At 39.4% G+C, this 21,943-nt stretch overlaps 1 protein-coding gene across 1 annotated transcript in view; it reads right to left on the bottom strand.

Annotated features, from left to right (window-relative positions):
* LOC139149715 (titin-like) overlaps positions 1 to 21,943 on the bottom strand; it is a 57,584-nt gene that overhangs the window by 20,674 nt on the left and 14,967 nt on the right. Inside the window, exons 17-42 of the mRNA XM_070721617.1 lie at positions 21,287 to 21,568; positions 20,703 to 20,990; positions 19,763 to 20,032; positions 18,752 to 19,033; positions 18,039 to 18,308; positions 17,237 to 17,506; positions 16,522 to 16,767; positions 15,715 to 16,014; positions 14,842 to 15,117; positions 14,215 to 14,505; positions 13,268 to 13,546; positions 12,596 to 12,880; positions 11,968 to 12,240; positions 10,944 to 11,216; positions 10,289 to 10,552; positions 9,061 to 9,339; positions 8,464 to 8,724; positions 7,298 to 7,573; positions 6,716 to 6,988; positions 5,349 to 5,621; positions 4,906 to 5,175; positions 4,280 to 4,567; positions 3,037 to 3,303; positions 2,420 to 2,701; positions 1,114 to 1,374; positions 218 to 499 (exon numbers count right to left, since the gene is read on the bottom strand). Of these exons, the coding sequence (XP_070577718.1) occupies positions 218 to 499; positions 1,114 to 1,374; positions 2,420 to 2,701; positions 3,037 to 3,303; positions 4,280 to 4,567; positions 4,906 to 5,175; positions 5,349 to 5,621; positions 6,716 to 6,988; positions 7,298 to 7,573; positions 8,464 to 8,724; positions 9,061 to 9,339; positions 10,289 to 10,552; positions 10,944 to 11,216; positions 11,968 to 12,240; positions 12,596 to 12,880; positions 13,268 to 13,546; positions 14,215 to 14,505; positions 14,842 to 15,117; positions 15,715 to 16,014; positions 16,522 to 16,767; positions 17,237 to 17,506; positions 18,039 to 18,308; positions 18,752 to 19,033; positions 19,763 to 20,032; positions 20,703 to 20,990; positions 21,287 to 21,568 (7,161 nt within the window). The remainder of the gene's footprint in view (positions 1 to 217; positions 500 to 1,113; positions 1,375 to 2,419; positions 2,702 to 3,036; positions 3,304 to 4,279; positions 4,568 to 4,905; positions 5,176 to 5,348; positions 5,622 to 6,715; positions 6,989 to 7,297; positions 7,574 to 8,463; positions 8,725 to 9,060; positions 9,340 to 10,288; positions 10,553 to 10,943; positions 11,217 to 11,967; positions 12,241 to 12,595; positions 12,881 to 13,267; positions 13,547 to 14,214; positions 14,506 to 14,841; positions 15,118 to 15,714; positions 16,015 to 16,521; positions 16,768 to 17,236; positions 17,507 to 18,038; positions 18,309 to 18,751; positions 19,034 to 19,762; positions 20,033 to 20,702; positions 20,991 to 21,286; positions 21,569 to 21,943) is intronic.

Here is a 21,943-nt window from a genome sequence, read left to right as displayed (position 1 = left end):
TCTCTGAACTTTACCCAATGTGGGAAAAAATGAGATTTGATAAGATGGGTGAAATCTTTGTTTACCGTACATGCTGCAAATGTGACAACGAAAAAAGGAGACCAGAGAAAAACTAAAAAAAAGTGAAACAAATCGTGTGAAGCTGTCCATGAGGTACACTCTATCCTCATACAGAAATTCTTGGAAATTCTTGAACCAACGAGCATCCCTAACTTACTTGTGGTGACTTCCGTGGTCACGTCATCACTCTGCGTCATGCCGAGTCCAGTACCAGAGACGACTTTTATCGAGACATTGTATGAGCTGCTTGGGGTCAAGCCTTCAATGACCTGCTCGGTGGTACCCGCACTGAGGATCAAAGGTGAGCTGGTCTGGCCATCAGCTGGGTCATAGGTCATGACATAGGTGTCAACGTCTCCTGTCGTTGGGGCGTCCCACTTTACAGTCACTGAGGTGGTAGTTTCATCTTCTGATCTCAGATTCTCAGGTGGGTTTGGCACTAGATAAGAACGGAGATTTCAAACATACACTTTATATATTTTGGAAAAACCAGACAATATTCAGGCCAGTTTACAAGTATATCTTGTCACCAATATACTGCATATCAAAATTGGTATTCTCGGACTGAAAACTGAGTTGGGTGTAAATCAATTTGGGAAATTTACGATTCTGATATTAATTTTGAAGGCATTTGTCACGTAAGGACTATTTGTTGATTTACGAAATATCTGAATCAATTCATCAAGGTGTACCATAACCTGTGTTATCTGAACACAAGTTCACTTGCAAGGACAGCTAGTGAATAATCGTTACAAACCAATTTTTAATTGCACCCTTTTGGAATAAGTTTAGCCATATGAGCTTTATCATTCAGATTTTGTGCAAAAAGTGGACAATTACCCACGATGTACAACAAAATTTTTCCATTTTCACAAAAAACAAGACTTAAGTTACTAGACAGGCTTCAAAGTGTTGTACAAATTAGTGAGTATGAGCATCTGTCCCCAGGGCTCTTACTACCATATCTCCTTGAACTGTCTTTGGGGCTAAATCTCTGAATGATATGTCATAGGTCACAAGGAAGGTCAAAGTTCAAAGGTTGAAAGGACTAACCTGTTCTCTGATTGATGGAATTCTCATCAGGGTACTGAGAAACACCAAGAGTAATGGTGTACTCTCTGCCAGGTACCAAATTTGTGAAGTCATATCTGTTTTCTAAATCTGCCGTCACGGCAACTGGATACTGGGCACCGTCGCTTGGCGACAAGTTGATAAGGTATGCGGTCACATCAGTCCTGTTTGTTGGTCCCCACAACACTGTAATGGCATTGGTGGTGAAATTGATAACGATGACCTCCAATGGATCCAGACCAACTGTAAGTGATGGAGAAATATGATAGGAAATTATTTCAAGGTTATTTTTTCATGGAGTATGTCAAATACGATAGGAATGTCAAGCATGGACAAAGAAATTTTTCATGTCTGAACCAAAATACACCGAGGCGGTGTCTTTGCATAACAGTACATTATTGGCAGAAAACATTTTACATTAGTTGTATAACTTGTATTGTCCATGAGATGTAAATCCACACTTGTTTTGGTTATTGATATTTAGATTGGTGGTTAATAAAAAAACAGCATAGTCTTCTTATAGATCTCATACTTTACTGTTAATTGTACATTTCCTGTTGGAAAAGGCTGACAATGAACTCAGGGCCAGCCAACACACTGATTTTGACACATTGTAACCTGGCATATATTTTGAACAACAGTAAAGATTTGTAACAAAAAGAGAAAGCTATTCACCTCCAACTTTAAAGCTTTCTCCAAATCTCTCTGCCTCAAATCTCCCTGTTAAAATTTCCCCTGTTCTCTACCCACTTACAATAGCATACCAGTGCCCTCCCAGTTAAATGTTTCTGTCGTCTTCCATTGGCAAAATCCCAAAACAAGCAAGCTATATTCCCTATCCTATGAACCCATTTTGCCTTTTTGATAGCTTGCTGATTAACCTTTAATTGCTGTAATTTTTTCCCACCAAAATTTTCCACACAACATTTTACCAATTTTGGGGACTTTTTCTGTACTTTTTTGATACTTTTGGACCAAACTTACATTACTCTTCATTAACTACAATTTATGAATAAAATTTCTGAAAAAGTTAAAAAACATTGTCTGGATCTGAAAAAAATGTCTGGGTTATATTTTATATAGTCCATATAAATTAACTATGGCACTCAAAGGGTCAAGGAGTAAAATGTACCCCTAAAAATTGCCCATAAAATTGCCCACCTCGTTCCTAACAGTTCTTTGAGATATATAATGCCCACCTAAAAACATTAGAATTCAATGTTGGACAACTTTTTTGACATAAGTTTTGTTAACTGCCACTACTGAATATGAATTTAGAAGTTAGTACCTGTACTTGCTGCCATGCTGTAGGGGGCACTCTTCATTTGAAGGGCGCCCTCACCGACAACTGTCACAACTGAGATGGTGTACTCTGTCTCAGGATCAAGGTATGGGAAGGTGACGCTGCGCTCGTCGTCCTTGGGCACAATGCCACCAATGACTGATGGACCATCAGGCGAGCTTCGTGAAACTTCATAAAAATCAAATTCCCCGGCTGCTGGTGTCCACGTTATTATGATGTCGGTCGCAGTGCTGTTCACTACAGTAATTCCATCTACCGCCAAAGGTTCTGAAGACAACAAAAACAAACGTATTGAAAACAAACATTACATTAGAAACAGATATTCAGAATTAGCGATACTGTGTTTCTTAGACGACAGTTGTAAATTAAAGAACAGATAATAAATATCATTTACTCCTTAAGGTAGAATGCGCTGCTGGGAGAGATATTCAGACTATCAAAATTGTACAATTCTCTTCTGATCTACCACTTGTGGGGGGCTCACCTTAAAGCTCCTGAAGTAAGAAAAATTTTCAGTCTTAGGTAGTTTTTTAAAATCGAAAATTTTATTTTTACCTCATCTTTTGCAAAAGTTTCATTTCATAAAAATTTGGTGGCCTTACCTGTGTGTTGTTCAATAGTTTGGTCTGTTGGTGTGCCGGAGCCTCCCACAGATCTCACATTAATGGTGTACTTGACTCCGGGAGTCAGGCCATCAAATAGGTATCCTGTAGACTCTCCCGTCACAAAGTACGGATAACTCACGGAGCCACCATGTGGGGGATCCAGATTCAGGAAATATCCACTCGCTGCCGGAACCTCTCCCCATACCACTTCCACGCTTGTGGAGGTTACATCAACGACTACTATGGATCCGGGCTGAACGAAAGCTGATGAAAGAAATAGAACATTTCTTTATTTCATCTATCATCAAGAAGGCAAATGAAAACAACGGGATGTGAAATCCATTACCCTATACCAAGTGAGAAAATGAAGAGAAGAATGCTTTGACCTTGTCCAAGGGCACAACATGATATTCTAATCGCCAACTGACTAAATTCCAGTTTTACAAGTCCAACACGTTGATGTACTGAGCCCTTACGATTCCTATAGCTAAAGATACTTTCGTACTTGGAAGGAAATAGTTACATTTATAAATATCTTTAGCTACACATACATTGTATATGAATCCCAATTGGTTTACCAAATGGACTGCAAAACTTTCCCACCATATTGCAATGGGGTTTCAGGAGGACAAATAGAATACATACGGGAACTGCCACCAAAGTCAAGTGAACATCTAGGGGGCGGGAATTCCATTGGATTCCTAAGGGACTTTGTCCCATAGGATTCCCATGCCATGTCTTTTATGAAACACAGAGATATTTTCATGGCACGACCTCATGAAACTTTGTGTTTTGAACATTAATTAAAGGCGCCATTAAAAAAGGTAACCATAGTTTTGCACTCATTATCAGGGAATTATTAATGTCACATACTGATATACAGACATAATATCTGTTTTATGTAGTGAGCACTCTCAACAACTGGGACTGCTTTCAAGATCACTCTGGTAACTCCCTCACAAATTGTACACTAAGATGCCATTAATTTGTTCACTTTCTTTCTTTCTGTTCTTTGAGATCTTCTGAATGAATCTCTTCAATTAGAATATTGGAGTTCTACTTCAGGGCTTCCTTCAGAATATAATAAGTGTTGTTATCTTTTGAACCTTTTCATCGGTAGATATTGGTAAACTTGAATAGTTTCTAATTACAAAGAAAGAATAATACATGGGAAAACAAGTGTAATGAGATGAGTCTGTCTCTAATTCCCTTTGTGTGATCTCTGGTACCACTGACTTACCAGTTCTTGCTACAGTTCCTGAGGGCGCACTAAGGATGGCGCGGCTTCCCGTTCCATATCTTGCGTAGACGTTGATTTGGTACTCGGTGTCTGGCTTCAAGTCTTCTATGGTCAGAGTTTGAGTGGATGAGTCGACGATACCGGCTGTGGTGTCTGGGGCGTTGGCGACACTGTTATCTGAATACATGACCACGTAGTTGTCAAAATCGCCCGCAGCTGCTTCCCACGAGATGGGAATACTTACAGCTGTTGGCTGCAGCAGATTGATCAAGCCAGGTGCTCCAGGCCCTAAAATGCAAATAAGAAGAAAATTTAACAATCTCTGCTGTCATAACATCTTTTGGCTACTCTTACAGGGTTCAGTCTTCTAAATAAAGGAATGAATTTAAAGGGTTTGATACGATAAGCTGCCTGCAAATCAGTATTCAAAATGCCAAAGTTCATCGTTGCCATGTCAAAAATCAAAGTATTTGAACTTCAAATCATTGATTGTTTGAATCAGAAAGTGAAAGATTCAACATATCAAATTTCCAAAATTCAAATTATTTGAACTTCAAATCATTGATTGTTTGAATCAGAACATTTGAATGAAATTCAATTAGAATTATGTTGGCTTAACTACTCACTTGTTCTCTGTAGAGCCCTCTTCTCTGTTAGAGTTCCTTGCAAGGACACTTTGACCACATACAGAACTGTTGGTTGCAGCCCAGTGAATGTGTAGGTCAGTGGCTCAGTGCCAATGGCAACATTGTCCACTGTATGGAGGCTTGTTTGACCGCTGGTCTGAACACTGACGGTGTATGCGGTCACTTCAGCTGAAGTAGCGCCAATCCAAGAAATTGTGATGGTTGAATCGGTGAAGTCTTCAATGGTGATGTCACCAGGTGTACCCTCACCTACAATGCAAATAGGACAGAATTTGCATGATGTTACGAGCATGAAATAAACAGTGAATTGTAAGCCTTTTACCTTCTTACATTGCTTCTGATAAGGAAACAAATTTTAACGCATTTCTTGTCTTCTCTTGTGATTTGCTCAAACAAAAAAGTTGTCAAACATGAGGACTTACTCAGTTTAATGTATGTTGTTTTCTTTTCACTGTAGACTTTCATTGATCCACCGGTCTTGAAACTTGACACACTAACAATGTACTCTGTAGTGGGATTCAACTGGGAAAGTTCAAGTTCATTGGAGTCACCATCAAGCTCTACAATTGGCGCGTTACCAGTGGGTCCGTAACACACTTTGTAGCCATCATACGACCCTGGCGCATCAAACCATGTGATGTTCACGGTCGTATTGGAGGACTCGGTGAAACTTATGTCTCCTGGTGGCAGAGGCTCTGTGAAAACGAGACCATAGTGACAAAAATCAGTAGGTTCTCAGATTTCTGCAAATCATACATCTCAAATGCTACAGCTGTCAATATTAAAAGTTGTTTTGTGACATCAGATGTCGTTTCAACTAAATGACCATGTGATTCCTTGCTTTTATTAAGTAATTTGGTAAGTAAGTAAGTGGGCAGGTAACTGAGTAAGTAAAACGGTAAGCAAGCAAGTAGGTAAGTATGTAGGTAGGTGAGTAAAGTAAATAAGTGCGTAAGTGCGTAAGTATGTAAGTAAGTAAGTACGTAAGTATGTAAGTAAGTATGTAAGTACGTAAGTAAGTAAGTAAGTATGTAAGTAAGTATGTAAGTAAGTATGTAAGTAAGTAAGTAAGTATGTAAGTAAGTACGTACGTAAGTAAGTACGTACGTAAGTAAGTATGTACGTAAGTATGTAAGTAAGTAAGTATGTAAGTAAGTATGTAAGTAAGTATGTAAGTAAGTAAGTATGTAAGTAAGTAAGTTAGTATGTAGTAAGTAAGTACGTAAGTATGTACGTACGTAAGTAAGTAAGTATGTAAGTAAGTAAGTAGGTAAGTAAGTAAGTATGTAAGTAAGTAAGTATGTAAGTAAGTACGTAAGTAAGTAAGTAAGTAAGTAAGTAAGTAGACTACTTATGAAGTTCGCACTGTTAGCCAATGCTTATATCATTCCAGTGGCCCTAAAAAGCTTCCAGAGGTCCTAAAAATCTACTTATATATAATCTTATTCAGTTTTTCTCACAAGAAACAAAAGCCTGATTAGAGAATCTCACAGGCTTTATAACTACTTGGCTTTAATTTCAAACTCAGCTTCCTCTTATTTATGTGACTTCCCCATAATGTGTATATTTACTTCATCATACACCATATCAGTATTTTGTGCGAGTATCGATTATCCCAGCAATATTGCTTCAGGAGTTTAAAACAATTACTGGACAAACCTGAAATTCCATTTACTGACAAACCCTTCCATCACCAGGTTTTGCCCAAAGCCCAAGTTATCAATAGTGCTTGTGGACTGGTGTACAGTGAATTTGGAGGGGGGGGGGGATGAACAGGTTAATATCTTACCAGTTGCTTGTTCAATTGTGTCCTCAGTGTTAGGTGTTTCACCACTTGTTAATGTGTCCAGCTTGATTCTGTGGCGATGTCCAGGTGTCAAGCCTTGGAGGACGAGTCTTCTCTCAGCTTCTTTGAGGAAAGCCCTGCTGCTCAAATACGAGCCATCCAAGTCAGTAGTAGTCACAAAGTACTGCTCAAATGAAGATAATACTTCGCTCCACATTACCTCTAAACTGGTTGGGGTAATTTCACCAATGTACAGAGAACCCGACGACTGATTACCTAATTCACAGAGAAAATATGAAGTTGTATGTCATTGATGCTTCACATTGGAGATGTGTATGTCATGATAACAGTTTCTATAGCTGCCTATTTCTCAGAAAACTTGTGCAATATACACATTAGACTGGTCCCCCTGCCTGATTTCTACCACTGGCTGTACAGCTCATAAAAAAGAGTCAGGTATGGGCTACAGTTGAGCAGGGCCATCATTGGTTAATATAGTAAGGGCGCCCTCCAGAGACCTTTTGAAGCTCAGTTGCATTTGATAAATGGTACTTTAAGAGATTCTCAAGTGTAAATTAAACCTACCTGTGGAGAAATTAGTGCTTGTCTCCATACTAAATGACCTTGCAGATACGGTCATGACCTTGACATTGTAGTTTGTACTTGGTGAAAGGTTGACTAGGCGAACACTTGGGCAGCCATCTTTACCGACTGTCATGGTTTGAGTGTCAGTGTCGTCATCAAGGTTGGTGAGAACAAGGGAGTACCGGTCAAAGATACCACCAGTCTGCGGTGACCAGGCCACCATGGCTGAGGTGACCATCTGTCCAGATACAGCCAAACCGCTAACGGGCAATGGTGCTGTTACGGAGACATACAAAGTACAGCATTAACATCCATGACAAAACAGATCAAATTTTTTGGTTTCCGTCGTCTCATTGCGAAAACATCTACAGGGAATCAAAGGGGATCACCATTGGAAAAGACAGTCTATATAGAATTGCCATTGGATTTCCACACGGCAATACAGTCCATATGGAATAATATTCATATATTTCATCAAAATTCCATAGAACTACCAAAAGACTAAAACTGTCCTACAGGGTTGTCATTGGATTTTCACAAGACAGTGAAATATGCAGACAGGGATTCAAAATAGACAGGCAAAGTTATGATAACTTTATGTTTTGCTATCTCATTAAAAACACTCAACCAATGTTTCCTTATATGTGCTGTTGTACGGTTGATTAATTGCAGATTTTAATAAGCCTTATTTCAGATTCTTTCTCTTGTTACCAAAACAGCTGACTTTTTTTGATCGACATAAATCATACCCAATGTCATACAATGATTTTTCTAAGGGACATTTTGATGGCCTGATGTAAAATGGACGCATCAGATTTTCTCTGTTTTAGGAGAAAGTAGACTATAGTCTTATAAACCCTGTAATCTTTAGATGCACCTTGAAAATATTTCATCAATATGGCACCTATGGGCCTCTGTTAAAATTTTGTTGTTCTATCCTTTCACAGAAGGATTATTTTTAAAAATATCAACAACATTTTGACAAAATAATAATATATATTCCTCTTTCACTGAGCCATTGAATTGTAAGCATATGCTTTAGCAACTCATGAGATAAATGGATGAACCTATGTAAGGCCAACTCTGATTGGTCAATTTTCCATGATTAATTTGAATACAAAAAAAGAGCATGACTGTAATAAGGGCTATATCTTGCAGATACTCACGCAGATTGAAGGGTGTAGTTATCAACACATTTCTGGAATCGCTGCTGTTCACGAGACTCAGAGAAAAGTCGTACATGGTTCCTGGCACAAGATCTTGGATGGTTACTTGTGTAGCCTGCCCTCTGCTGATGACAATGGGAGATTCCTGGTTGCCATTGGCAGGGTCATAGGTCAATTCATAGTTGTCAAAGTCGCCAGTCTGAATATCCCAGTCAACGACCAGAATATTGCCGGATAAAGTGAAGACAAGAATTTCCTCAGCTGAAATTTAAGAGAAGAACATGACTATTAGTTTTTCTGGTGAGCTCATTTGCATATCAGAAATTTTGTGATGCCACAGTGCACTGAATTACAATAATTTCAAAAATCCTCATCTCAGAATACGAGCAAAGAGTGCGACCTTCATGCCAAAAGTACAGTAGTATATGTACACAAAGTTGTCAGAACCTTAAAGTTTTTCTCAACACCACATTGAACAGATTTTTACCAAATGGATGGATATTGTTGTCAAATTTTGATAGAAGCTGCAACCTTCAATGCCTATATGTAGCTAAATAACAGTTCAATTCCCAGCTTATCATAATAAACGGTCCTTACCCGTGCTTTCCGTCAAAGTAGATGGCACACTCATCTGCATGTGCTGACCAGACCCCTTAACTGTGTAAACATTAACCGTGTACTCAGTTCCCGGTGTTAAATTCTCCAGCGTCATTTCCGGGTTGCCACCTTTGTCAACTTCACCGGCCAGCTGTTCAGAAGCTCCGCTTGAGAAATAGATCTCGTAGCGGTCAAAGTCTCCTACAGCTGTTGCCCATCTGAAAGCCAGTGTGGTCTGTGTGATTTCTGTCACTGTTATCTGACCAGGGCTTGTTGGCACTGCAATTGAAAAAAGACTAGTTACCTAGGGAGTCCTAAATATATCAACCACTGCTTAACTAGGAGGTTCAGTAGATATCAACCATTACTTAGCTGGTACCGCACTTAAGAAAAATCATGTACTTAGAGAGTCTTGTCCATATCAATCATCAGCTACCTAAGAGGCCTTACACTTGACAACTATCAGTTACCTAGAAAGTCATATATTTGCAGTTGAATATTGATTCACAGATTTCTTATGTTTGGATTTGATCAGGTAAGCACAAAAACTTCTTAGAAACAAAATGAGAAAAAACTAATAACTTTTGTCTCCTGAATAAAATGTAACCCACAAAATTTTTTCAATTTTTTTTCGGAAAATTTTGATCAAAGATTGTAGCCAATGAAAACTTATGTCCATTTAGTCCAAAATTGTTGAAAAGAATTAAAGAAATTTATAAAAACTGGTAAAATTTTGCACAAAAATTTACAGCATTCAAAGGTTTAAAAATAGTGGGAAATACTAAAGAAGACAAAACCTATAATGGACAATTGTACAAATTTACAGAATCTTAGGGGTTCAGTTATATAAAAAAAGCTATTGGGGGGCCACCTAGAAACTAAATATTTCTGTATGGAAGATCGCACCCACCTTTCTTCAAGTGTAGCAAATTCACTCATATGTCTGAATGTTTTTGTAGTGATTGAAATATATACAACTTTACTTAGCAAAGTTAACAACTTTGTTCAATGCCACTTGTGGCAGTGGGTTTATTTCTGTAAATTTCTTGTGAGTGTAATTCAGAGTACATACCAAATAATGGCCAGCCATCATCAATGGAGAATACTGGATGACTCAGAGAGTGATTTGCTTACTACAAAATGGTTACTCAGTGGGTCAAATTCTTGACAAACACCTTATGAAGTCGGTTTATGTTTTGGCAAAGGATAGCATTGGATTATCACTTACATGTTCTCTGTTGGACTTCCTTTGAGATGCCAGTGCCCTCAATGGTGACCCTGATGGTGTAGAGTTTCCCAGGGATCAAGTTATTGAACACGTAGGCTGCTTCATCTCCAATGGGTATGTTGGCCGTGATGGGGATGGGGCTGTCGGCGGTGGTTGCAATCAGGCTGTACAGCAGCGCGGCCGGATCATCGCTTGGTCCCCATGTGATGTCAATACTGGTAGCAGTTACTGTGCCAACATTGATAACACCGGCTGGTGGCTTGGCTTTAAAAAAAAAGAGGAAACCATCGATGAAAATATAGAATGCTAAAAAAGTGGTTTCCATAGCGTTTGGCTCCTCACATGATACACTATTTCCACAATAGTGATGTACCAGACTTTAGCTAATTGATTATATTTAGAAAACTGAACACCCATGGATAGTTGAATGAAAACATTAACGTTTTAGAGTAAGAGCTAGCTGTGGATGCTTTGTGCTCAAGAACTGTTCCGTATAGGGCTGCGTTTATTATACAGACAAACACATTGGGAAAGATGGCAAGAAAGGTCGACATGGACTTTTTATCTATAGTCCATTTCAACATTTGTGCACTAAACAACTTAGTACGTGTTCAAAGCTAACAAGATGAATGCTACTTGCAGCATCAGCACTCACCGGTCTGGATGGTCTCTGTAAATGGATCGCTTCTCATTTCATCGGCTTCCGCACTGTCGCTAACAACCACAACGGTAACGGCGTATTCTGTCTGCGAAGACAGGCCTTCCAGAAGGATGTGGGGCTCCGTAACACTTGATGGAGATGCTGTGCTCCCGTCTGCTGGGTCGTAGGTCACCTCGAACGACGTGTAGTTGCCTTCAGCATTCCAAGACAGTTCAAGGGAATCCGGCGTGACACTGTCAATGTTGACTGCGCTGATTGCAAGTGGATCTGAAATGAACGAGGTAGTTCCTACAGTTAGCCTGTGAAATCATTGGACAGCAAAGATAGTTGTCTTTGGTCTTGCAAGGCGGATAAACTGCCTGAAAAAGTATGTAAAAGATCTTTACAATACATGACAACTTCAAGATGGGGTTGACATGAAATTACGGTATATACCAACACAAGTATGACATATCACTGGCCTGTTACTGGCAAACTTACCAATTATTCACTAGTTTTAGGTGCATATCTATCCATGAACAATTCTCTCACTTCACCGAGAAATTCTCCCTTACATCGATCTAAATTTGTTATACTTTGCCTCCTGTCTGCTTAAAACACTCTTAACATCGAATTAGCTATACAACACAGAGTCTATGTGAAATGCACAATTGCTGTTGACCATTTAAATTCTAGTCCGGACCAGAATTCACTTGTCAACAATAATAATGCACTTTAAACATACACAGACTAAGCTGACAAGCTAAATACTCAGTATCTCAACATACTTTTGGGAGTAGAATAAAAAGTCTCGTTGAAATCAGATATAAAAAATTGAAAAAATTATTGAAAGTTACAGCTTATAGCCTTTTTACGAGCAAAACATCATGAAAGTACTGTCATCCATTTAACCCTTTCACCACCATGGTTTGTCCCAAATCCATTGTTTTCTATGGTAAAGTTGGACCTGTATACAGGGAACTGGGGGTGAAAGGGTTAAGCTGGCAACCATCATACAAGGGGGTCGGCAAATCCTTACTTGTAATCTGATAGGCAACTTTGGTCAGATCTGCAGACGCTGGAATATGCGTGATGACAGTAATTTTATACATCTCTCCTGGTGTCAGTCCATCGAAGGTAGCATTTCTTGGATCTCTGTCATCAAAGGACAGTTGTGCAATGATTGTGGAATCCATTTCACACTTAACGGTGAAACCACTGTATGTCGTGCCGGGAGAGGGCTCATTCCAAGTGATCCGTATGCTCTCCGATGTGACTTCCTTGATATTGATACCACCTGGTTCTCCGACAGCTGTCAAATGGAAGAAATTTAATTTAATACAGTTACATACCTGAATTAAGTCTTACAAAGTGGCATGTCACAGATATTTTCAATTGCATGATTTGTCTGTGTGTGTATGTGCATGTATGCATGTATGTATGTATGTATGTATGTATGTGCGTATGCATGTATGTATTGACGTATCATATGCACGTATGTGTGCATATGTATGTATGAATATATGTATGTATATTATGTGTATGTATGTATGTAATGTTCATGTATGTATGTATGTATGTGCGTTTAGTGCAAATGTACGTATGTGTATGGTTGCATGTATGTATGTACGTACAATAGAGGAAAATTAAAGAATGAATGTAATTACCTGTTGTAGCAGATATTTCAGCTGCCTGGCTTTCGGTTGATCCAACCATTGTTACCACGGAAACATCATAGACGGTGTTGGGTTCAAGTCCGACAAGCACGACAGTCAGGTCATCATCATCGTCAAAGACGATGGGGGATGTGAGAGTTCCGTCAGCATTCCCTGACGGATTAGCATAGGTCAGTTTGAAACTGTCGTACAGACCGTTAGCTGGATGTTCCCAGGTAACCTCGATGCTGTTCGGACCCTGTACTGTCGCGGCAAGATTTTCAGGAGACAGTGGTTCTGTAGGGAATTGAAAATAACAGTCAAGCCTAGGAAGTGTAGTTGCTTAAAAAGTATGATGTATCTGAAGGACAGATGTTTGAACTCCAAAAATTGACAAATTCTTTGCTGGTAAAAAAAGCCTCAGAAGGTTAATGATATGAAATTCTAACATTATATTTGTGAAATCAAATATCTGATTTTTCCCCCAGGATTCAATTTAATGTTGATGATTTTAAAATAATGTATTTTCAATTTTTGTATGCAAACCATTCACTTAAAAAAATACGGGAATATGCAAATTTTGCATTGTTATGTAAATGGTCACCCCATTGATTTCCCAAGCTATGGCAAACACTGAAGTCACAGTGTAAAGGTTCTGTCATAAAAAAAGAAAACAAGCGATACCTGTCTGAAGTGTTATACTATCAAGCTGGGTCTTCACAGCTCCATTGAGAGTAAACAAAGTAAATGTGTATTCTTTCCCTGGTACAAGGCTGCTGAAGGTCCCCTGAAGCCTGGTGCTAGGAGTGGCACCCCTGTTGTATGTCTCGCCAGAAGATGGAGTGCCATCATCAGGGGCGTAGTCGATCTGATACTGGGTGAATTCCCCAGCGATAGCAGGTTCCGTCCAGCCAAGGATGACCAGTGTTGTGCCGCTAACCAAGGTCGTTAATATGATTTCCTCTGTGAGGGGTAGTGAAATATGATCAATTAATGAAAGAGAATTCAGCCTTATACACAATTGCAACTTACAACGGCTTTGAAATTTATATTGACTCTTGAATTTGTGTATCTACATGTAGTGACTGACAACAGGACCAAGAAAATGGGCCCCGCTGGTATTTACTGACATGGGTATGGAGTGAAATGCAAAATTAATTTGCGAAAAGATCATTGTACTAGCAAACTTTAATGCAGTAATCTCTGGAGATAATACTCCATTAAAAATATATGAACATGGTCAAAATCATCAGCAGCCTTCTGCATTAATTTACAGGCCCAGTAGCTGTAACTTCAGATGATTTTCTCACTATTTGTTTTGTATGTCAACTAATTTCTTGTTCTACTCCCCAAAGCATGCTGGGATACACACAGTGTTCAGTTTGTCAACTCAGTGTGTACGTGTGTGAACTGCATCAGTTTTGTTGACAAGTGAATTCTGGTCTGGACTAGAATTCAAATGTAAACAATAACTCTACATTTCACATGTATAGAAGCTGTGTTGACAAGCTAAATAGGTGTTTCAACATGGTTTTTGAGAGTGGAACAAGAACTTTTAACAAAAAAAGAAATCACCAAAAGTTACAGGTCCTGGCTCTGCAAACATTTACATAATTATATACACTACATACTTGTGGTGCCAACAACTGACACAGCTTCACTTTTGGTTTGCAAGGACCCCGTTCCACTGACGGATCGGACAAGAACGCTGTATTCTGTTATGGACTGTAGACCGCTGACGGTGAACAGTCGGGGATCTGCGGCGTCGACGTATCCTGCGACAGCTTCTTCGGCACTTTCATCGGTCGGGACGTACGACACTTCATACTGATCAACATGACCCTGAGTAACTGTGCTCCAAGTGACCTCCAGGCTTGTTGATTGCCTACTTAAAACAACTACAGTTGCTGGAGCAATAGGTACTGAAGAAGAAAAAAATGGAAAAAAAATAACTTCATTACAACATCTACTGACTAAACGAAAGGAAAATAAACTTGTTTCATCAGTTTGTGACAAAAGAATAAAAATTATGTAAGTCACACCTATATTTCAATATGTCAGTCCAATCGCATCACTGAAAACAATGGGGTAAAACCATACTTTGATAGTAGGTGGGTACGGTGGATATTAGAAGTGAAGGGTGGGTATGTGGAGTTGATTACACCAAATTTCACCATCATGACCATGGTTTTATCCAAACCTATTGTTTTCAATGAGAAGTGTGGAAATATTTGCTGGGAAACGGGGGTGAGACTTACTTGTTCTCTGTTGCTCAGTGTCTGTTGCCAAATCTTGATTATCCTTCCTGATGGAGACAGTGAATGTGTACTGACGACCTGGGGTCAAACCGTCATAGGTCAGCTCCAAGTCCAGATCTGGCTGGTCGGTGAGTAAGGTGTATTCATCCTGATTGCCATCCGGAGGGTTGTAGGATATTAGGTAGAGTTGGAAGTCTACGTCTGCTCCTCCCCAGATGATGGTAATGCTGTCCGTTGTTGTCTGCTTGAAGATGATTTCGGCCGGTGCCGCTGCATCTGTTGGGTTTCAAACACCAATGATACTTTATAATCTTGGAATTTCACGAAAAATACGGAGTAGAATAACCTTCATGGTTAAATTTTTTAGCCTCCTTAAAAGCACAAAGTACCATGAAATCTACAAGAAGTAGAAAATAAGCTGTACATATTGTATACATAGGGCAACATAAGTATCATTTGAATATACTTAAACACTACTTAACTTCTACAGGGTTGCCAAATAAAAACACAACGAACCATTGAACCTTTAAGTACTGAGTGAGCCCTACATAATGTACTAGTATACTTAAAGCAACATATAATTTATTCATGTTACCAAAATAATACTTAACTTTCACAGTGTTCTTTTCACCAAATAAAAAAAACACACCATGAACTCTACAAAAAGTACAGAGTCAGCCATACATATTGTATACTTAGGGCAATATAAGTATCATCTGTGTATACCTAAACTCTACTTAATTTTCAAAAAGCTTTTTCACCAAAGTAAAACTTTGTCATGGGTACAAAAGGATCTTTATGATATCTTTTGCCAGTGGTGGAGGGGAAGGGAGTGTAAAAAGGTTGATACTGGAGCTATTATCTGTGACTTACCTGTTGTGCTCTCTTGGATATATGGAGAGCTTTCTGTGCGACTGTCTCCTGTACCTGAGAGCGTAACTATGGTGATTGTGTAAGTTGTGTTGGGTGTTAATCCAGTCAGCTCAAACTCATAACTTGACTCCACACTCTCCACGGGAATTTCCACAGGAGATGCAACAAGTCCATCGGCAGGCTCGTAGATGAGTCGGAAAGCGTCGTACACGTCGCCTGGGTTAGTCCATGTGAAACTTATCAAGGAATGGCCGGATGCTCCTACGTCTTGGAAGTTGAGTTGTGAAACTGCATTCGGTTCTGAAATAAAAGGAGTGAAAAGGTTATTGACATTAGCAAATGTTAAAACTGCTTATTGTGTACAGTGTATCAGTATCAGAATAGCCCTAATTTAGAAATACGTGCCTGACACATACTGCTGTCAATGAAATCTGTTTTCTCACTGCACTTTGAGTTTGTATCCTTTTGGCATATCATATCCACAATTTCATTCAGAACATTGGCGGAACCAAAGCACCATTTTCACAATTTCTGAAGACTCATTTCAGAAGGTCTCTTCATAATGTAGGCCAAATATTTATTTTTGCTAAATGATTTCATATACCTCTGATGTAAACACAAATGGATACACTGGTTTTGATGTTCAATATTATCTTTTTGTGTACTATAATTTTTTAACAAGCACTGTGCTGCAAAAGTTTATTTCATCTGAAAAGAATTCTTCTTGACAATTAATGGAGTCCAACCTGAAAATACTGGTACTTTTATAACACCATGAAGAATTTGACAGACTTTTATGATACTTACTTGTTCTCTGATTCAAAACACTGTCTTCTACCGTCACTCCTGAGATCTGAATCTTGATTTCGTATTCTTGACCCGGGGTCAAGGATGTGAATGATTGTTCCAGTCTCTCAGTGGAGCTGACAACTTTGACAAACACGCCATCCAGATACAGGAGGTAGGCAGTGGCGCCCTCTATGGCACCCCAGAGAATATCAATGGTATCTGTGGTGTACAGGCTTACAACGATATCACCAGCTGGGATGGTTGCTGGAAAAAATGATTCAACAAATTCACATGTCAGAAAAATTATGCATCATCAATCATTTGAATACAGTAATACCATACGCCAAGTCCTGTCCAGTGTTACTGTGTTGTAGTTGGTTCATGTCACATGAACTAGCTACCATTTGGGCAGGATGCAGAAGTGGCTATCCCTGTAACATGGACACTGTCCATTGAGGGAAGATGTCACATGATCAGGACACAAGTAGAGTATGACCCGCCTTTTCAACACAGACATTGCCAAACACGAGTGTAATGATCGACGCTGTTGTTGAGAACAGAATTTTAGTCAGACTTCATTTCAACAACAGTTTTGCATTTGTAAACACTGGTTGAGAGGTCAGGTTAGAACTTTGCAATTCAACACAATTCACAGAAAGAATAAGAAAATGTGTGTGTTTTCAAAACAAAAATACTATCAAAAGTCACAGATATTTTCCTTTTTGTTACTTACCAGTTGTCAGGCTCTGGGAAGTTGTTGAGCTTTCCAGAGCTCCACTGATACTCTTAATATAGACCGTGTATGAAGTGGTGGGATCAAGCTGTGTCAATGTGTATTCCCGCGTATCGTCTCCGCCAACCACGGCCAAGAAAGTCTCACTGCCTCCTTCAGGGCTGTAGGACAATTCATAGCTGTCAACATCACCACTGGCTGGTGTCCAGGCAAATGTGATGGTGGTCGGGGTCTCAGCTGTTTTAACAATGGCAGTAGGTGGAAGAGGTTCTGAAATACAGAAAAAAATTTGAGAAAATTCAGCACAATAAAGTCGTCTGAATTTGTCTGTTATGTCTTTTGCATAACACAGGAAATATTACAATGCAGTTGCTAGTATTGAATTGGATGGTTTTGTCTCACATCAGGAAAAGACATCTAAATATCTAGAAAACTGACAACAAATGATAACCCAGGTAAAAAATAACACAACTTGGTATTATAAACCACATTCAAGGGTACTGTATCTGAAATCCATCAGATTGGAGTGATGTGACATGCATGGAAAACATAATTTTACAAAAAAATTGCCCTGCTGCATAATATCTCCATTCAGCATTTTTTTATTTTTTGCATTTGGATAGCCAACTGTTGTCTTCCTTTCACCGTACAGGGAGTAGCTTCCAACTTGGATAAACTCAACGCCTGCATATTTGTGAAATAACCCTATCACCACCATGGTTCGGCCCAAACCTATAATAGTAATCAATGGCAATTGTGGACCTTCTTATTGGGAATTGAGGGGTGAATAGTTTAGACTTACCAGTCCTTTGAGATGCCTCTACCTGCTCACCAGCTCCCATCACCTCAACCCTTATGGTGTACTCTCTTCCTGGCACTAGGTTATCAAACGTGTATCGGTAATTTTCTTTTGGAAGGAAGAGTTGGTTTATCCTTGAGGGGTTTCCACCATCGGCTGGATCGATACTGATCAGGTATCCGTTGACTCCGATCTCAGATCTCTGGGACCACAGCACATCGATGGATGTCGTGTCATGTGACTGGATCAGGAGTTGATCCTCAGGGATAGCATCTACGAATTCAAGTGAAGGTATCATTAAACAAAATATCAAAGTCAAGTTGAAATTTGCAACTTTGTAGTTCATCATATTTTCTTTGTAATGATCGAGGTCTAATTTTGCAACATTGAAAAAAAAAGTCAAAGGATGGTACAAAATTTGGTACAGCAAAGATTAATTCAACGCTTGTGAAATACAACACCATAAACCACACAAGTTGGCAGAGTTCGTCTTTACAGAAAAGCAGATAGGAGTCTGACCTGATTTGAATAGTTCTCTGTTTGAGCAAATGACAACAGAGTGCACTCTTCCCTGTAGTTGCATTGATAATAGAGGGCGCTCTTGTCTACAGTAGCAACGACAAGAGGGCGCTCTTATCTGTATATACCAGTAGTGGTGATGACAATATGGGGCGCTTTGTCTACTGAGTAGCAATAATAATAGAGGGCGCTCTTACCTGTAGTTGCAATGACAATAGAGGGGCCACTCTTTTCAACAGTTTGGTCCAATCCACTGACAGTGAACACCTGCATGGTGTATGAGGAATTCGGGCTCAATCCGTCCACAAGGAGGAAGTGTTGGTCACTTGGCACTGTGCCAACAGTGATCGTCTGTTTGTCCGATGCTCTCACGTAGACAACCTCGTAATTGTCAAATACATCACTTGCTGCTTCCCAAGTAATGTTAACTGACACAGCCGTCGTACTGTCAACAGACACAGTTCCCGGATCGGATGGAACTGAAAATTATCAGATCAATAATATGCGTCAGAGTTATGTTTATATTAATTGACAAGTCAATGATAATTCTGAAAGCATTGCACATTGGACACTTCAATTTCACACAAATGTAGAATTTAGAAAGATTATAGAATATTGGGGTCATGCTAGCCATGTTACAATTTAACACTTTCCCAGGGGGTATCTTCTGTCTCTTTAAAGTAATTAACAGATGCCAAGTTGTAAAACTTCAACATCCAGCATCATAGCCTAGTTGTAAGGGACATCAATTTCAGTGTCTAAATGTAGAGTGCGATCACCAAATAGTTGTTATGTAAAAAAATTCCAAAAATACATGTGTGATCCCAATTGAAACTGTTGACTTTTGGTCATATTCCAGTCTTGTTGAGGTAATAATTCTTTTAAGGTAGAATCACCTTAGGGAGGTATTTTCAGTCTATCAACCCTTTACAATACATTTTCAGCCAAAAACTTGTTGGGACTCATTTTGAAAAGCTCATGGAGTAAATAAAATTTTGAATTAATTATTTTAAATTTTAAAATTGAACATTTGTTTTTCCCATAGAGTTAACATACGGATGGCGGCCATTTTGTATTTCAAGTGTGTAGTTTGCTTCTCTCATAATAAAGTTTGCCCAGTGTCACTTGGTTTTTCATTCTTGATTTGCAAATGAAAGTTCAAGGGGCAAACTACATTCTGCCTGCAGAATATGTTGACATATACTTACTGGTTCTCTGCACAGCGGACTCTGAAAGGTCATCACCCTGTACTGAGACAGTTATTGTGTACAGTTCACCGGGGACCAATGTTGTGAAATCAACCAATCGTTCCTCGTTGTTGGCCTTGAACTGTTGCTGTGATGACACGCCTGTGTCTGTTGGAGCAGGGTCGATGCGGACCAGATACCCGACCACGTTGCCAGCGACAGCACCCCATGTCACCGTAATACTGGTTGAGTCAACATCCTTAATGATGACTTCAGCTGGCTCGGCAGGCACTGCGAGAAATAAAATTTTTTAAAAAACAAAACGATTTAATCAAAATGCCGATGATTCATTGTCCAGTTACAGTTTGGCTTTCACATACAAAAGATTGAGAGTAATGGCAATGCAAAAATTTCAATGAAAACAATTTCTGCAAAAATGTTGTAATCTCTCTTTGATATGATTATCAAATGTACAAGTATGCTTACACATGAGTTGCATAACTGAAAATAGAATCTTAAAGTTAAAGGTATACAATCAACTGTAATCTAAATATGCCCATATATGGTCAAAGGGGCGTTCCTTGGTATTCAAAATGCCCATATGAGGGCGCTGGTTTTTAAAAAGTGGCTACCCACTTAAATCTGTGATTGGTTAGATTTTCTCTTTCCATGGTAACTGTGGCAAAATTGGAACAAGTGACAGTATACCTTTAATATATTTTGAAACAGGGAACAAGTGACAGTATACCTTTAATATATTTTGAAACAGGGGTATTCAATGTCCAAAATACTTTACAAATACTAGCTCAATCTGTATGGTATATGAGGCTGATGCGAATGAAATGTTGAGAAGTTCCTCAAGTTCCAACTGTTTGAAGATTTCGACATTGTACCATGCACTTACATAAACAATTGATGAGAGAAAATTAAATTTACACCCTCCTAGGGAGTTTTAACTCACAGGTTTGCTGGGTGTACTCCCTAGCTATGCTTTCAGTAGCATCAGCGCCACTTCCTGCGAGTGACACGACCGTGATGGTGTAACGAGTAGCAGGGCTCAGACCCTCCAAGGTGATAGCTCCTAGGGTACCAACAACAGGTAAGACCTTGGGCGACTCCGTTCTGCCGTCGCTCGGTACGTACTGCACTCGATAGGCGGTAATTTCTCCCTGGCTGACTGTATCCCAGTACAGCTGAATGGTGGTTGAGGTGGTTTGTCCAGCATAGAAGTTGCCGATCTGTTCTGGTACTGTTGAAGAGAAATTGACAGAAAGAAAAAAAAAATCACCTCAGATTTCTCAAAGAACAAAGAAAATATTTATTTATGCAAGAATGAGTGTGAAACTTGTTTCCGTTTCTGAGTATGGCTGTCTGAATTGACCATCAGAAACAACCGTAATACCAGGCAAATATGGAAGAACCATGGTAATCTGTAACTCCTTTCACCAGCATGGTTTGACAGAAACCCATACTTACTAAATGGTGATTGTGGACATCTTTATATTGACTTAGGGGTGAGCAGGTTATATAGGACAGGAAACTTACACGTTCTCTGAGATTCTGTGATGTAAGTGTTAGGTCCTGAGATCTGAACCTTGATGGTGTACAATCTGCCTGGAACCAAATTTTCAAAGGTGAACTTCACGCTTGTTCTGGATGTGTCCTTGGCAATGTAGTCTGGTCTTGTTTCCGATGGATTTTCACCGTCAGCTGGGTCGATTGAAACAAGGTAGCCAGTAGCGGAGGGATCGGATACTTCCGCCCACAAGACTTCAATGGAATCTGTGTCGAAGGCTTGGATGACGACAGTGTCGGCGGGAACTGAAACTGTTGGGACGAGCAGCAAAATAGAGGTAAGATTGGGTTGCTGGTCGGTTGGCATTTTAAAATAATCCTACACCAGAACCCAGTCACATCTCTCATTGGATATCAATCTCATTGTGAGATCAAAACAGGCTTTCTGTTGGACATCTAGTGGATTGCATTGGAAATCATTTCACTACCAATTCAGTGGAAAAATGTCACCCAACCCCACATTTCTCAGGAACTTACCCCAGCTGTATTGACACACAGTATCTAAGCACATGAAAGTTTACCTGACTCTCACACAACACTGCAAAAGTGTGAACCAACTACAAAATGTTTAGTATGACCTAAAAGACTATGTCAGGCACATCTTTTGTGTAATCTCTTCTACCTAAT

The sequence above is a fragment of the Ptychodera flava genome, chromosome 2 (genome assembly GCF_041260155.1).
Source record: "Ptychodera flava strain L36383 chromosome 2, AS_Pfla_20210202, whole genome shotgun sequence".
NCBI classification, from domain to species: Eukaryota; Metazoa; Hemichordata; class Enteropneusta; family Ptychoderidae; genus Ptychodera; species Ptychodera flava.
This window is presented reverse-complemented; position numbering and strand designations above follow the sequence as displayed.